Source organism: Ictalurus furcatus, chromosome 14 (genome assembly GCF_023375685.1).
Source record: "Ictalurus furcatus strain D&B chromosome 14, Billie_1.0, whole genome shotgun sequence".
NCBI classification, from domain to species: domain Eukaryota; kingdom Metazoa; phylum Chordata; class Actinopteri; order Siluriformes; family Ictaluridae; genus Ictalurus; species Ictalurus furcatus.
Genome location: NC_071268.1, coordinates 5,611,080 through 5,628,719, shown reverse-complemented (window position 1 = coordinate 5,628,719; position 17,640 = coordinate 5,611,080). Strand labels below are relative to the sequence as shown.

Here is a 17,640-nt window from a genome sequence, read left to right as displayed (position 1 = left end):
AAGAGCTTCCGGTAACGTTCACATCAAACATCAGAATGAAGAAAAAGTGTGAGCTCTGTGACTTTAACCACGGCATAAATGTTAGTGCCTGATGTATTGGTTTGAGTATCTCAAACTGCTCATCTCCTCAGATTTAGGCTCGAGAGTTTACACAGAATGGTGCGAAAAACAACAACAAAAAAAAACATCCTGTGTGTGGAAGGTCTAAAGGCTGAAAGACCTTGTTGAGAGATCAGAGGAGAATGATGACACTGTTTTGAACGGACAAGAAGTCTATAGTAACTCAAATAAGCATCGTTACAACCGTGGTGAGCAGAACCGTAGAGGTCCACAGCAGACTCACTGAAACTGGACTGTTGAAGACCGGGAAAAGGTCAGGTGATCCCCCGACAGTAAGTGTATAATATATTCATAGACTGCATATTCAGCCCTCAGTATTTCACAGCGCAGTTGTTATAAACACTCACTTTCTACTTATACAGCCATCATACAAATATTTATCAGTGCAAAAAGTTATGCTCACGGTGAATGTGATTCACGGCTTGAAACACGGGTAAGCTCTGCCTCAAACATCTAACCCTTGAGGATAATTTAAAACAAACAAACAAACAAAAAAAACAACAAAAAAAAAACACTTAGGTCCTTAGAGGACAAAAATGTCCATATCCAAAAACTGCCAAAATTAATTAATTAATTAAATAAAAGTTCCCACTCTTCACTATTTTTTTTTTTAAAACCAGCATCTGTTCTAATCATAATTAACATTCATTCATGTTCAGAATTGGAACCCTTTAAATGCTGGTTTGGTTTACATAATGCCACAGATGGTTTTTTTTTTTAATGGGGGAGAAGAAAAAAAAATTATTTTCCATATACACTAAATGCTAAGCAGAATTTTCTTTGATTATTAGTCTTTGACCTGTCAAAGATTGACAACATAATTAATTTTGATGCATTCATATTTATGCAGTGCCAGATTTTTTATATATAATTTATTTATTTATAGATATACCCAACCCATCCTCCCAATGTCTTCAATTTTTTTTTTTTTAACCAGACATTCATTCATGATGTCTGAATGACACACCAGAAAAAAGCGCATGGATTTTCCCCACAGGCTAAACCTGAGAAAATACTGCAAAAAAATAAAATCCTATTAACACAGAATGCATGATTTTATGCTTAAATGCCATGGGGATTAAATATTGCAGTCTGAATGGGTTTCACTGGAGACATTTTTGTCCTTAAGCACCCGAGGGTAACCATTATGTGTAGCTAGTTTAAAATATATTTAATATATGAAAGCAAATGAGGGTGAAATATTAAAATCCCAATAAAAAACACACACCTTTTGCAAAACTTATACTGTTTGCATTAACACAGACAAAATGATTTAAAAACAATAAATAATAAATAAAGATGTCCATAAAGATTAACGAGGGTTAAGAAGTCATTTTTGATCCAATCATGGAATAAAGAAGTTTCAAACCCGGCTCTGAATGAAGACATTTATTTTACAGGTTGCCCTTAGTTGTTTGCAAGCAAACAAAACATCTCAGGAATGTACTAGTGTTAGGTATGTAGTAGAAAAAGAAATTAAATACAGATTTATCCTAAGAAAATTTATCCTAATACAACACATCTGCTTCCAAAACCATAAGATACTGTACACGCCCAAATTAATAGTTAAAAATAAGATAGAGTTTTTATAAAAACTGCAGTAAACCTCTTGATCATGACCTGATGTCCGTGTAAGTTTGCATGTAGGACTGATCTGTTAAAGATGCATGTTTAAAAAAAAAAAAAAAAATTTCAATACTACTAATAATAAAAATAAAAAATAAAATAAACCAAGGAGGAAAACCATTAAAACAGAAGTAAAGATATTTACACAGGTTCCACTTTTTTTTTTTTGAAGGTAATTTACATTCAGCAATCTCTTAAAATGTCTCTTCGTCTACACGAACGCTGTGGCTGCCACGGTTCCGGGATTGCAGCACTTAGCGTGTGATTGTGGAGTTCAGAACTCCAGCCTTGCAGCTGGACTTGGAAGCTTGTGAGAGTTCTCGCTGGAAGATAAAACCAACATCATTATTATAAAACTATGCCAGTTTTCATACTGCACCAGCATTTACTCTTAGTTGTGCCATTCCCACCCATCTGAAGCCACTGAAACGATGCATTGAAACCATTAAATACACCTACCTGATTGGAATAATGTTAAGATTAACTGCCATGTTTACTAAAATGCTTTACCAGACGTGTGCAGTTCCCTACACCATCCATCAACATCAATAGAGCACGAACGTCTCCCTTTCTCACACACACACACAGGTTTATTGATTGGTCGTTTCCTAAGAGTCACAGGTTCACAAATTTTGGTACTGGAGAACACACCGTCCTGCTGGGTGTGCAGAACAGGGGGAACTCATGGACCAGGGTTGGGAAGATGTGCTGTGAGTGAGTGTGCAGTAGAGCAGAGGGGTGAGTGTGGACAGCAGTGAGTTTCATGCCATCAGTCTGGCAGAGCAATCAGCACAAAGTCCAGTTAAACAGGAGGAATTAGAGCAGGGAGGACGAGGGTGAGTGTTAATACAGGCCAGGGTGAAAAATCATACAGACCTGGAGATGATTGTGGATTCAATGTTGACACAATCCCTCTAGAACAGAACGCAGAGTTAGACAGAATGATCACTGGACTGCTAAGTACCCGAGCAGGGGTGCAGGACTAGATCCCTGGATTGTTTACACACGTCAGGCTTAAAAGCCCAGTGCTCTTACGCATAACGAGCCCAGGCCCATCGGTCACATTTAGTTTAAATCGTCTGTGTTGTATCATGTTCCCCTTCTAAACTCCTCTGTGTAACTGGACCGAGTGCTGAGGAGAGTAAAAGGACGAAAAATTACCGCAAACTCGGAGTAGGAGCTGGCGACAGAGTTGATGGAGCAGTTTCGGTATGGGCTGGAGGTCATGGTGCGCAACGCTCCACTCAGCTGAGAAACGTTTTCCTTATTCCTCTCCAGGCCGCGGGGGGTTCGAGTACGAGTGGGTGTACGCAAACCTAAACCGATCTGGGACGGAACAGGAGATATTGGGAGAAGACAATGTTACAGATAGCCAGTGGGAAAACTTCCACTAAATTTAAGGGTCTGGTTAAAATCATTTATTTTTGGTTCACCAGGATGTTTATAGGCACTGCAAATGAGCCCTTAGACAACGATGTAAAAAATTCATGCAAGTTAAAAAAAAAAAAAAAAACACCCATCAAATACTTATATAAAATAATTTAAAGCAATGCCTCATGAGAAAATGTGACATACTTTAAATCTTTAACATCTGCCTTGATTTCATCATTGTTCTTTGAAAGTGATTCGAGTCAGTCTGTTAAATTGGGAGTTTACTATTTGATGATTCTCCACCCAACAAACTATTCAAAAGCATCACACATGGCTTACAAAGCAAGCGGGTTCCAGACGTTTTTTATTTGGGCAAAGTGGTGGTTGAAATAACAAAAGACAGCAAAGCAAAAGACATCACAGTGTCAGGGGTGTGGCTAAGTGAGGTGTAGCTCACCCTGCTGGCAGAGAGAGGTGGTCTCATGGATGGAGAATGGCATATAGAGCGCAAGGTCGTGTTGGGTGTAGCGCTAGCAATACTGGAGGTGGAATTCAGCTAAAGAGAGAGAACGCAGCATTATGAAAAGGAAAACGATGTGGTTCGTGGTGTTGAAACCATGAAAGTTCAGTCCGGTACACACACACACCTTGCGAGATTTTCCAGGTGTGGGTGTTCCTCCTAGTCTTCTCTTGGTGGGTGTTTTGAGTGACGTACCATACAGCATGTCCTCCTCGATCTGCTTGCTCTTTTTCATTTGCTGAAAACAGACGCAGGAAGCAAGAAACAGACTGACGACATTTTGTGGAAGCTTTGAAGTAGTCAAATGATCACATTCGACATGCAGAGATAAGCGGAACATTTCATATTATGCATGTATTCAAGCTGATGGACAAACACCGTGCTCATCCCTGCTACTCCACTACACTACATCCTCACTTTGGACTCTCATCCTTCCCATGCAGTAGTGAACATTTCATTCACAGCCAGTATTTACCCTCTCGAGCTTCTCCTTCTCTTTCTCCAGCAGGTGAAGGTTCCACTGTTCCTCCACGTACTGCATGAAGTGCTGCCCGTTGACCCGGAACTCTGAGCCGTGCTCCGCCTCCCACTGCTCGATCTGGACCTTCAGACTTTTCTCCAGCTGCAAACATTACGCGTCATCAGACACCGCAAGCGGAAACATTCAAACCAACACAGTAGAACACTAAATTGTGTGCGAGCGTGTGCAGGCGTAAGGAAATGGAGCAGCGGGCCAGGAGCGGACCTTGGGCAGACTCTTCTGAAGCTCTGCCCTTTGCTTCTCCTCCCGTAGCAGGTTGCCTCCTCTGTTGTGAAAGCGAGACGGATCCGTGGCCTTTTTCTGAAGACAAAAAAACAAAAACAAAGCTAGTGTCACTTTGCAGTACTGACCTATACAGTCCGTACAGGATTTGGAATTTTTTGTGATCGTTGCGGCCAAAAACGTCCGATTTTGCTGCGTCTGTTTTTCAAAAATTGTGACGCTACTTAAGCATTTTTGGGGGGGGGGGGGGGACTATTTGAATTGGCATGGTCTTTCACAGTGATGTTTGCTGGTAAATGAGACCTTTTAGCTGTACTCATGGTTGACAGAGGGCTTTGACAGAACGCACGTCATGATGAGGTCACGTCTTGGCCCACATCAGCGGTAATTAAAAAAAATGGCAAGCTCCTACAAATATTGCATCGTTTGATTTGCGTTAATTTCTGCGATCGCAATATCCCGGAGGCGCCGCCTTTAAACAGTGAGGGGTGTGAGAGAGACACAGCGGAACAAATGCTAGTAAGGGTGCCAGATCTTACCTCCAGTTCCTGATAGAGAGTCCAGTTACTCTGCCAGCTAGTCACCCCATTATAAAGGTCTCGGTGCTGCTCATAATGCTGCTTTAGCCTCTGCTCTTCTTGCTCATGCATAGTCAGAAGCTCTTCAGTTAATTCATCTTAAATAAATAAATAAATAAATAAAGAGTCAACATTAAGCTCTACAAAAATGCAACAACTTTTAAAATTAGTCACACACAAATAAATTCCCCTGAAAATTGAGGGATTCTAGTCAAATCCAGCTCTCTCATCATGTGCCCTAGTGAGGGGGAACATAAACCCAACAAATAAATCTAAAAAAAAACACACTACATCCCTGACTTTCTTCCATTTTTCTGTCGCAGCTACTACATGCGATCCTGTTTTGGTTCAGTTTTACATTATAGAGCATTTTTCTTCATCATGAAAGAGGTACACGATGATAAACATCTTTCATTTAATCGGTTTCATCTTTGTAGCCGTAATCTATTTGCACTCTGAAAGTGTAGCAGGATTACGTTTCAGCTTTCTAATGAACAGAAATGATAAAAAAAAAAAAAAAAAAAAAAAAATCACGTCTTTGGGTTTGACGTAGCCGCTGAAGCGGAATTGCAAAAAGGTACCGATGAACAGAATCAGCAGGATACGTAATAGTGTCATGCTGCCAAGAGTCAGATGGAGAGAATTCCAGCTTTTAGGTGCTACAACATCGAAAGACCTGCCACCTGTGGTTGAGAGACGAGATCTAGGGACGGAGAGAAGTCCAAGCCCAGAGAACCCGAGAGAGGGGGTCGGGTTGTAGCGGAGAAGCAGTTCACTAAGATAGGAAGGTGCCAAACCGTGAAGTGATTCAAACGTGAGCAGGATTATTTTATATTGAATGTGAAATGAAACCAGTAGCCAATGCTGTTCAGACAGGATCGGAGTAATGTGAGCTGAGCGCTCGGTATGTCTGAGAAGTCTAGCGGCAGAGTTTTGAATATATTGCAACCTAGCAATAGAATTAGCAGGTAGACCAATGAGGAGAGCATTGCAATAGTCAAGCCGTGAGGAAATAATTTCATATAATAATAATAATAATATTTTAGAAACGGAGTTTATATGAGCTTCAAAGATGACGCCAATTTTTAAAAAAAATTTTTAACAGTACTAGATGGTTTAATGCGAGTGCCATCAATGTCACAAGTAAGGTCATAAAGGATATTTTATTAAGTGTTGGTGTTCCAATAATAATGATCAGCTTTGTCCATGTTAAGTTTTTTAAAAAAATGAAGCCATCCTTTTATTTCACTGACACCTGCTGATAGTGGACCAGCCTGGAGCACAGGAGCAGATCTAAAAGCTATATAGATCTGAGCATAATCAGCCTAACAGAGGTAACTGAAACCGTGGCAACGAATAAGTTGACCCAAAGACATTATATAAATAATAAATAATAGGAGGTCCAAGAACGGATCCCTGAGGGACACGTAATTTTAAAGATGCAGTAGGGGACTTATAATCCTGCAAAGGAATGTAGAACTGCGAGATAAGAGGTAAACCAGGAAAGAGCGGCACCTGTGACGCCAATATCCGAGAGACGGGAGAGAAGCAAGTCATGACAGACAGTATGAAAAGTAGAGCTGCAACAACTAATCGAGAACAACCGTGTGTCAAAAGCTGTGTCCCAAATGAGGTACTGTACACTTACACTATGCACTGTGTACTCTACCATCTAGTGTGAATTTTAGAAAGGTAATATCTCAAATGGAACACGAGCGTTTTTTATTTTAACTAAATGGAAGTATAAGCCGCTTCCTAGTCGACAGCGCATGACGTCATACGCACGTAATGAGACGCCTCTAGCTTTAGCGGATACCCATAGTCACAGACAGCGACGTTCTTCAGTTTACTGTTAACCTTTTAAACAGTTTACCTTTTATTCCCAACATGACCTCAGTCCCCATCAGACGGAGGCGAAATCGTCACGTGACTGAGGAAGAATGCGTGTGACCCAGGTCCTCTAATGCAGGGGCGCATTTTATATTAAACACCGTGCAGAAGACAGTAACCTGCAAACTTCATGAAGCGGAGTTTGTATAGCACGGAAGCACGACAGTGCTGCACGAGCACAAACTTCCAAAATGCTCCTCTGTGTGAGAGGGGCAGGGGAAACTGGTGCGAGTCGCTTAAAAGATTTAGTTTAATTCCAGTTTATTGTCATTATATGCTGTATTTCTGCGCTTGCAGCGTAACTTCTGTCGTTTATTATAACGGAAGTGATCTATTAGTAACGAGGCCGCGTTGCTCCTCACGCGCGGTGATACACGGTGTAGCGTGAGTAAGATCTGTAACGTCTAATTAAAACACTACGATCAAAAGTAAACAGAAGTAAAACAATGTCTAAAGGCAGCAAGTAACAGAAACCACAAGGTGCCGTGAAAGTTTATTATTAATTTAGGATTGTAGTTCAATTCAGTGCTTTTTGAGCATCCATGAAAAATTATTAATAAATACTATTATACAATATAAACACTCAGTTACTTAATTGTTAGTTGCAGCCCTAATCAAAAGCGGAACTAAGATTGCGTAATAGAAGGAAAGGAAGAGAACCGGAGTCGCTAGTAAATGGGTCAGACAACCCTAACAAGGGCAGTTTCTGTACTATGAAGTGGACGAAAGCCAGATTGAAAGGGGTCAAAGAGATAGACTGGGGCAGATATGACGGAACAGTCTCTGAAACGTTTATACTGTGGCATTATGATATAGCAGTGAAAGCAGGTGTACAGTACCGGAGGAAAACGCAGTAAAGGCTCGTCTCTGGTCCGGGCTGTAAAAGCATTTCTCCCAGAGGATTTCGATTTCTGCTCTGATCGACTCGATCACACCCTGGATGTTCTTCATCTTCAGCTCCTCCAGGCGCTCCACCTCAGTGTGCAGCTGGGGGAGGAAAAGGACACAGATAAAACCGGAATCATGTGTTTCTTATGAAGACTGAAAGGGAGTGTATACAGCAGAGGAACACCGTGATTACACCACATTATATTAGGATATATATATTGAAAAATATATATATATAGGGTAGGTGTACATAAAGTGGCAGAAGTCTAAATGACTGCGTACTGTGATCATCTCTTGTAGAATATATTATACATCTCTCTCTCGCTCTCTCATCATTTACATTTACCACTTTATCTACACCTACCCTATTACTGCACTGGGTGGCTGTTTTATCAGATACACTTACATAAATTACTTTTTTAAAAAGGTGCAAAATTATGTTTCCATGTCATGCAACCTTGCAAGACTGGTTCGTATGGGAGAAACAGAGGTGTGTGTAAAACTCACAGCATCCATGTTCCTCTTCTTGCTGCACTGCATGTGTTCAGCCATGGAGTCTCGCTCTTCCTGGCAGATCTGAAGTCTTTCCCACAGCTCCACAATACGGCCACGGAAGGACACGCACACCGCCTCGATCTCCGCTTTCCGATTCTCCAACTGAACCCCAAACACGGCACAATTATAAACCGAGCGCGGCTCCGGCTTCAGCGTCGAGAACAAAACTCCCAATGCTCTCAAAAGCAGAGCAGATTAATCTATCGTTTAGAGTTTTGTTCGTCTGCGTCTCACACATTACTCAGGCGTACTAATAAAGGAGGTGTGAAGAAGTGTGTGGGAGACAAAGACTAAAGTAGTAGTGAGTGGTTTTAATAGAGTGGAGATTGTGTGCATTTACCTGGCTCAGTAACACATTCAGGGCAGTGATGTTTTCTATCGAGAGGCAGAACGCCTCCTCCTCCTCACACACAACATCTCTCTCAAAGCTAGTGTCCGGCATCTGCTCGAGATCCTCCATGCACGCGATGATCTGACGCTTGGTGGACACGAACTCGGCATAACGACGCTCCTGAATAAACAGCCTTGAGTCAATATAACGATTAAAAAAAAAAAAAAAAAAAAAAAAAAACACTAACATTCTTTTAAAAGCACTGTAAATGTGCACTTTTAGCATGGTTTTGAAATCAATGCAATGTTCTCCAACTATAATTTTAAGTAACCTTCTGGTTGAAGACATTAAAATACTCATTTAAAGCGCACACAACACACCCCGACCTCACACCTCCACTTATTACCCATTCCATTAAGCGCACACACACACTAAGTGTACAGATTCAATCCATGAGTGAAAATGGACAACCATTGAACACTGACTGCGTTACCTTCTCCTGGTTGCGGCTCGCGATGTGCTGACGGTAGCCGTGCAGCTGTTGGGCAGAGGGAACACGGTCGGGATCGATGGAGTGTGGGTTATCGCACAGGATATCGCACAGCTCGCGGTCCTGCTGTATCAGACTCTTCAGCTCACTCATGCGCTGGTTCTTCTGCTTCAGCATCACCTTCAGTCGCGTGCGAATCTCTTTCTCCAGCTGCAGCATGCTCAGGCCCTCATCCTCCTGACACACAATCACACATCAGCGGTTAACAGCAGAACATACCGGAGACGTATGGCGATGAACTACGAGCACAGAGAACACGGGTCATTACTGAAACTACCTCAAACGGAGGGAGTTGAAGCTCGTCACACAAACTACCCAGCTCCTTTCGACAGGACTCGATGCTGCTCAGCAACCTCTTTTTCAGACCTTCCTCCTCCGCTATCATCATGTCCAGAAGGTTCTGGAAGATAATCACATTTTTTTAAAAAAACAACAAAAAAAAAAAAAACAGCTAGTAGCAATAGCAAGTCAATGGTTGAACACTGAGAACATCTATAATGTGACCTTTAATCATTATTTATTTTTGAATTAACCATAGCATTAACAAGAGTGTTTTATTCTCAGCAATGCTATACACTAAATTTGCATGTGTGAGCTTTTAGTCAAATTAAAACAGTCAGTAATCAAGGAGAAAGTTAGCGGACATTAGCTTACAGCAGCTGGAACATTGGCTTCATCACTAGCCTTTTCTATAGGGACAGTTGGGACAGGGACATGAACACGTGCGAAAAATGCGTCACATAATCTAAAAACTAAATAAACGAAGGGGAAGAGAAAAAAATGGCGGCGACATTTTCTACAAGATTTATTGTATGATTTTTTACGAGTTTGCGACGTCCAGTTTCTCTGCAACATGAATGCGTCGTATTAATTTCGAGAGAGAGAGAGAAGAAGAAAAAAGCGAGAGCCTGGAACCTTCCGTCTCACAGACGCTCCACAACATAGCAACAGCCCCCTCTGAAAAAATTGGAACGACAAGGCCCATTCTTCCGTTTCTGCAGTTTGGTTTGAGATCAAAAGATGAATTTGGGATGATCGCTCAGAATTTCAGCTGATATTTAGATATCAGAAACAACCTGGAACATGGCAACTTTTGTTTGAACCCACTCATTTTCTCAAGCGATCAGAAAAATATTGGAACACGTAACGGTCAGGTGTTTCTTGTTGCCAAGGCGCGTCCTATTAGATCGACTCTTTAAACAATTAATCGTTCTGAACGTCTGCTCTTGGTTTGAGCCCTAGGTTGCACCTGTGAAAACTGCATTTGCTGTTAAAGCATCATGAAACACCAAACTACATTTTCTGAGATTTTAACGGAGGTGGTCGTGTCGCACATCATAAGAGAATATTAGCATCCATTCATTTTAATTGTAGGAGAAAACTGGTTAATTGAGCTTTTTCCACTATTCTCGTCTTCCGGGTTTCAAATAAAGCTGCATTCTCATTACGCTACTTCTGTACGTTTGTGGATTTTATTTAAAATAAACAAAAAAAAGGGTACTGAAAGTACACCCCCTCCCCCATCCGATTAATCGAAAGATAATCGACCAACTAATCGATTATGAAAATAATCATTAGTTGCAGCCCTAGTTTACAATCTCGTCGTGTCACACGTCAGGTAGTGACATGGGAATGTACTATAGGACTTCGATGACGCATCGGTGTCTCAATTATTCATGACAGTACGCGGTGCTTTCCTACGGATGTAGTAGATGAGAGGCGTTCAAATGGGTCGCAGGCGTTTGTTTCGGTGGTCTAAGAGATTGAGCGTGTTTTCTCGGGAGAGCTGTGAGAATTGGAGAAAGGTGGACTTCAGACTTGCTCATGAAAGCAGTTTGTGCCTACACAATGATGCGGTACTCGGTCCCGAGGACTTTTCCATCCCTCCAAATGAGGTATGTGTCTAATTTTTAACCATAACAGTTTTACTTGCCTTTTGAGCCAATTAAACCGCGTAAAGCTCCGCAGGCCATCGTGTGCAAAGCTATGCAACGAGAGTCCACGTTGAAGGGAAGGGCTGCCCCGAGTTTTGTTTTATGTTTTCCTCCATAGTAATGCCAGGGGTTAATGGTTCAAATAGATAGGGCAGAGGACCTGCAGTGCTGTCTATCGTGTCCCCATTTAGCCCTGGGGATTCAGGGGGAGAGAACTCCACTACCTCATCTACAAACTTTGTCTATCTTTATTGCGAGTGTTCTGAAGGCTCGCCCCCTCTTCCCCCCCTGCCACGCCCACTCCCCCTCCCTTCTTCGCACAGCCATCCACACCCATTTAAGTTGCATTTTTCAAAAACATTGAGAGGTAGACTTTGGCTGAAAGAGGGAGGTTTCATGACCCATTAAAAAGGATAAACCAGCATAAAGGCCAGAGAGATGTCTATGGGAGAAAACCGAGCCATTTTGAAGCTGAGGAAAGAGGGAAAGTCTATCAGAGCCAGTGCACAAGCATTGGGTATAATCAATACAATAATTTGAAATGTCCTGAAAAAGACACCACCGGTGTACCAACAACCAGATACGGAACAGGCCGGCCAATGAAAACAGCAGCAGTTGATAAACATTCAGTATGCTTACATGGACAACAATATTCCGATATTAACCTGATTAACACGATACTCTGATTAAGAAATAACCATGTAAACAGTGATTTCTGGTGACCTTAATCCGACTAAAGTCATACTCGAAGTAAACACAAAATCGCATTAAGACGTGTGGAGTATTCCTGTTTTAGCCGTTTTATCGAAGTGCATTATAGACACGTACACACCTCAATCACACTATTAACGTCGTGTGGAGTTTTCACCGCATTTTGCGACAGGACACGTACACACACTGCCGTCAAACGGTTGAGCACTGCTGACAAATGAGCATGATTTCAAGCAAGGCGGCACATCTTTGGTTCGAACGAGAAACGATGATAAGGTTAAGAATTCTGTGAACTTTAAGAAGTATGGGAATGTGCCTTCCGTCACCACATCTGATTATTTGTGGAATGTGATGATCTGCCATCGTCTATTTGCGTGTATAGCATGACAAATAATTAACTGCACTTGAAGCGTTTGGAAAATTAAAAAAATGAAACACCAAAAACTGTATACGGTTCCATAACGAAGACGAACTGTACGTCGATATGTGAAATTCTGGAGGGAACGTCGGACGGCGTGGCGCGGGGACGTAATGACGTGTGACGCTAATCGATCTATGTTCTATAACATGTAAAACGGGAACATGAAAGGAGTATTCTAAAAGCGACTCATGTAAACACCTTAATCACATTATTATCTTACTCAGAATAAGGTCAATAATTAGATTATGGTCAGTAATCTAATGCTGATGGACAGCAGTAATCTAATTATTGACCTTATTCTGAATAAGACATTAGATGTTTAGTTACAAGCATAGACAGAAAAATCTCAACAAAACACAACTTTTGTTATCTTTAAGTCATAAGAAAAAAAAAAGAATACAAGCGAGCGTATTCTCTTGATGATACTGCAAGTCTGCGCTTCTCTAATACAGTACTGTGAACGGTGGGACTGAGACAGCTGTGTATGGGTAATCACCTTGATGTGCATTTTGACCGCATCAGTGCGCTGCAGTCTCTGGTCCTCTGGTATGCCAATCTCCTCCCAGATGTCCTTGAGGCGATTCAGGGCTTCATTCAGACACGCCACAGACTCTGCGGCATGCAACTCACTGACAACACACACATACAAACACATCAATTAAGTTGCCTTTTTTTAAAAGTAATAATTAGTTTACTGAGGCTCCCTGAGGCAGTGTTGTGAAGTTTCTCTATACGACCAAAAGGTTGTGCACACCGGACCATCACTCCCATATGTGCTTGTTGAGCATCACAGTCCAGATTTACTCCCCCATTACTGTCATTACAACCTCCACTCTTCTAGAAAGGCTTTCCACAAGATTTTGGGGCATGGCTGTGGGGATTTGTGTTCATCCAGCCACATAAGCATTAGTGAGGTCAGGCACTAATGTTAGACAAGGAGACCTGGGGTGTTCCAGTTCATCTGAAAGGTGTTCAGTAGGGTTGAGGTCAGGGCTCGTGGAGGACACCCGAGTCGCTCCACTCCAACATTAACACACCATGTCTTCATGGTGCTCGCTTTGTGCACAGGGGCATTGTCAATCTGGTCAAAGTAACTCTTACAGATTAGTCTTTTTATTCCTCCGAAGATTTAGAGCTCTTAAAAAACAATCTTGCAGGTTTTGAAACTCCTTGAGCTCACCCATGTTCACAAAGCTCAGCCCTCACGATCTTGTTCGGCATTCAAGAGGAGGTTGCAACTAGGGATGGGCGATATGGACTTAAAACCATATCACGATATTTTCTGGCATTTATTGCGATAACGATCAGTGACGATATAAATATTGCACCGTCGCCATTGTTTTTGACTACAAGTGATAGCTCTGACCTAAAATAAAACCGATTTTCTGAACCAAACCAGTTCCAGATTGTAGAGGTAGCTCCTCTTTTAGTGATAAACTCCTCCTCAGCTTCACGTCTGCCTTCCGTCGTACGTGTTTTCGCTCTGCATGTGAGCTGCGAATGGGGCGCAGGCCGTCGCACACAAATACCTCATCAACTAGGCTTTCTCGTTATTATCGTGTGAAGACTAATTCTTATCGTGGGGGGAATTTCTACCGGTATATTGCAAACGATAACATATCGCCCATCCCTAGTTGTGACTTGTAATTCAACAGGTAAATAAAAACAAAAACAAACAAACATAGAAAACACCCCCTCAAGTTGAAATATCAACTCGGGTTAGTCTTCTCAAGTACCAGTTCGCTCCCTGTTTACGGAGTAACGTCAGACCAACATGGCCACTCACAGTGAACAGAGTAAATTAGTTTATCGACTTTAAATCAGTTAACATACAGATATAATACTTGGTTAAATCTAACATTCAAATTTTATGTAGGTTTCTGTTTATGTAACACTAACATTAGAAAGTGGAAAGCTTGTTACTAACTCTTCTCACTATTGTCCGACATGTTGCATGAATGTGTGACGTCACTATAGTAGAACAGAACCAGTAGCCACTCAGGCCTGTAAATGTAAAAGTGCAATTAAAGTCGCTTTTTTATTAGCTTTATGTGCTCGGACAAAAGCAAATGAAACTATTTAGTAAAAAAAAACACAAACAACAAATGTCAAACTTGGACATTACCACTCACAAAACCCATAATGTCCAAGAGGCACACCCAAACACAAACAAGCATTCCGGACCGGAATTCAGTTCTCTCAGCGACTTTATAAACTCGCTAAGGCCACAACATACTCCATTGCATTTTGTTCATGTTCTACACATTTTCCAGATTTTTTGTAGTAATTATATTAAGGAATAATAATTAAAAAAAAAAAAAAAGTCTCTTGCACCTTTAAAGCTACAGCATACAAAGACCTACAACACAAAACTGCCCTCCCTCTCTCTCTCACACACATATATGTGTGTGTGTGTGTGTGTGTGTGTGTGTATATATATATATATATATATATATATATATATATATATATATATATACACACACACACACACACACACAGACACACACACACACATATACATACACACACACACACACACACACACACACACACAACTGTGTGGAACAGTTAGAAAGAAGATGGTCAGGTGTCCACAAACTTTTAGGCATATTGTATAGATAGCTATTCAGAGTCAGCTAGACGGAAGGCCAGCTTTACATGAACTAGCAATTCATGTAATAGTTAGCCTTAACTAGCCACATAAGAAAACCTAGCCACCATGAACACTAATGACGCTAGTGTATATGTAATGATCAGCATAAATTACTATATTCTCCATCATCACAGTATTAATGACATTATTAATGATACACGGCTTGCTAAGTGCATACAGAACTGAACAGCGAACGTTAGCGCACTAAAGCGGCATCTAATATAAAATGATTATATTGTTACCTCTTCCTCATCGTGAAGCTCGAGCAAAATCAACTTCACCATAAAAAAAAAAAAATAGAGAAATAAAACAAAACAAAAACGATCAGAAAGTTCTCCGGTTTAGTTTGACTAATCTCTGCGGTACGGTGTTGAGTATAAACTTCGGCTTTAGTGTGCGAAGCCGTTAACTGAACGATTCAAATGCCGCGTCTCTGAAGCTGATTGGTTGAAACTGCGAACACGTCATCGAAACTAAATTCCAGCGATTTGATTGGCTGAAGGAGGAGCCGCACGTTAAGGTGAAAGACTCCAATGTTTAGAAGATGGCTGTGTGATTAATCAGTCACGTGCTTTAATCAGTGTCACAGAAAGGCATCTCTCAAATCTAATCAACGTACATATAGTTTAAACATCCGAGGTTTGCAGTCTTTTATATATATATATATATATATATAAATAAACTATATATATACATATATATATACACACACATAAAATATATACATATATACACACATATATATAAATATATATAAATAAATATATAAAAATATATATACATACATACATACATATATACATATATATATATATATATATATAGTAAATTAGGCTTTGAATACTTTTGGGTACCATGGAATAATTTTATATAATCAAACGTTTATTTTAGTTACAAATAAAAATCAGGATTTAAAATGTAAGATTTTATTTGTCACACACACAGTGTTATACAGTATATAACTTGCAGTGAAATGAAAACCTGGCCTAGTCCACTTATAAAATACAACCCTGCATATACCATGTTTATTTTAATTTGAATATAAATCAAATATGAATACAGAATGTACTAAATGCAATGCACAATAATTACAGTAACGATTGCTCTAATATTACATAAACCGATATCCATACATAAACATGTACATGAACAGGTAGTATCCACTGGTTGCTGTAATAGTGTGATTATAATGTTAATATCATTTGAACCAAACGTAATTGATTTGACGTTCATTTTTCATATACGCTGGTGTATGAGGTCGTCAAATGAGTAAAGATGAAAAGAATATGCGTAAAGAACGTCTCTCATGCAGCAGAAAAGACTAAACTAGCATTTATTATAAAAAAGCTTTTTAACAAAATATTTGCTTACAAACATAAAAGTCAGTAGACAGTGAGGGGAAATAAGTATTCAGACACTTTTATATTATTAAATCCCTCCCCACATATATTCACTTCAAATTTACATATGCAGTGTCTTTTAACTTTGTACTTCAAAATAGGAAAGAAATAAAACTATATGGAAAAAAAAAGGGTTTGGACAATATTTAATATATATATATGTAAAATTTAGGGATGCACGATATATCGGCTATGATATATCGCTTCAGATGCACGCTGTTGGCTATGAGGGTTTTGATTGGTCGCTTCCGCATGGCCCTGCCCCACGCTTTAGAAGAATTAGTGCTAGAGTGAAGATAAGATGGTGGCGGTGTGGGAATGCTTCACTGGAACATCCAAATTGCTATTTGCAACGGCTGCGAATGTGAAGTAATGCGAGGAGGCAGTAGAACAAAAAACTTTAATACAACTAATTTAATAAGCCATCTGAAGTTTCGCCATTCCGAAATGTATAAAGATTATCAGACAATAGTCACTGCCAAACAAATAGCGGCGGCCATTACAACAAACCCGACAACAAACACGACAGTACGAGGAAATTCGACGAGAACAGTGCCAAAGCAAAAGCAATCACATGCAAAGTTATGGAAATGATTGCAGTTGATGGCCAAAGTTTTCATCGGCTAATCGAGCTTATTGAGCCGCGCTACTCCCTCCCTAGCCGGCGGTACTTCACTCATGTTTCGCTCCCCGCTTTATACCGTGAAGTCGCGACACACATCCACATGCTTCTGAGGAAAAAAATATAACCGATAAGTTTTATTTCTGACATGTAGTTCCGGCGTAAGTCCAGTGAGTGTGTATTAACGCAGCATGCACAAGAAAGCCCAGGTTCTCACACCGGCGCTGCTATAGTGATGTGTCGTTCATAAAGAACGAATCTTTAATATGACTCGGAACAGCGAGTTGTCTCATGGACTGATTCGTTCATTTGACTGCGCATGCGCTGCAACATCCCATTACGTTCTGTACCGGAAACAGAAATGATCAGTTCATCTCTCGAGTCTTCGGGTTCGAGTCGTTCGCTCTTTTGTCACGTGACGTGACAGCTGGATTGCATACAGAAATGAGTTAATAATCTACCATCTTCCTTACCATCTTCTTTTTTTTATTTCGTACAATTGATATATTTGTGAATTTCTGTCATGATGGTTCTTTTGCTATAACAGTAAGATGTGGTAATAAAGAGTCGGTTAATGCTTTAAACTTTAGAAAAGTAAATCCAGATCTAGATAGAAATGCTGCAGCTGGTGTCATTGTAAAAGACATTACCATTGGTTGGGTAGATTTAACACGAGTTCGAACAAGCCAACAACCTCAAACATA

At 40.5% G+C, this 17,640-nt stretch overlaps 1 protein-coding gene across 4 annotated transcripts; it reads right to left on the bottom strand.

The window, feature by feature from the left end:
- Positions 1 to 1,494: 1,494 nt before the first annotated feature.
- Positions 1,495 to 15,519, bottom strand: prc1a (protein regulator of cytokinesis 1a). 4 transcript variants are annotated; one of them, XM_053642136.1, is made up of 15 exons: positions 15,157 to 15,519; positions 12,755 to 12,887; positions 9,470 to 9,592; positions 9,136 to 9,369; positions 8,652 to 8,822; positions 8,264 to 8,413; positions 7,708 to 7,855; positions 4,940 to 5,076; positions 4,383 to 4,478; positions 4,113 to 4,259; positions 3,765 to 3,875; positions 3,575 to 3,673; positions 2,908 to 3,072; positions 2,623 to 2,660; positions 1,495 to 2,069 (listed from the first exon to the last, which is right to left on the bottom strand). In XM_053642136.1, exons 1-15 carry the CDS (start codon positions 15,165 to 15,167, stop codon positions 2,021 to 2,023), a joined length of 1,812 nt encoding a protein of 603 aa, XP_053498111.1. In that variant the 5' UTR covers positions 15,168 to 15,519; the 3' UTR covers positions 1,495 to 2,020. The 4 variants fall into 4 exon arrangements, with proteins under 4 accessions (XP_053498111.1, XP_053498113.1, XP_053498114.1 ...); XM_053642138.1 differs by lacking the exon at positions 15,157 to 15,519 and adding an exon at positions 14,593 to 14,635; XM_053642139.1 differs by lacking the exon at positions 15,157 to 15,519 and adding an exon at positions 14,384 to 14,570.
- Between the last annotated feature and the right edge of the window lie 2,121 nt (positions 15,520 to 17,640).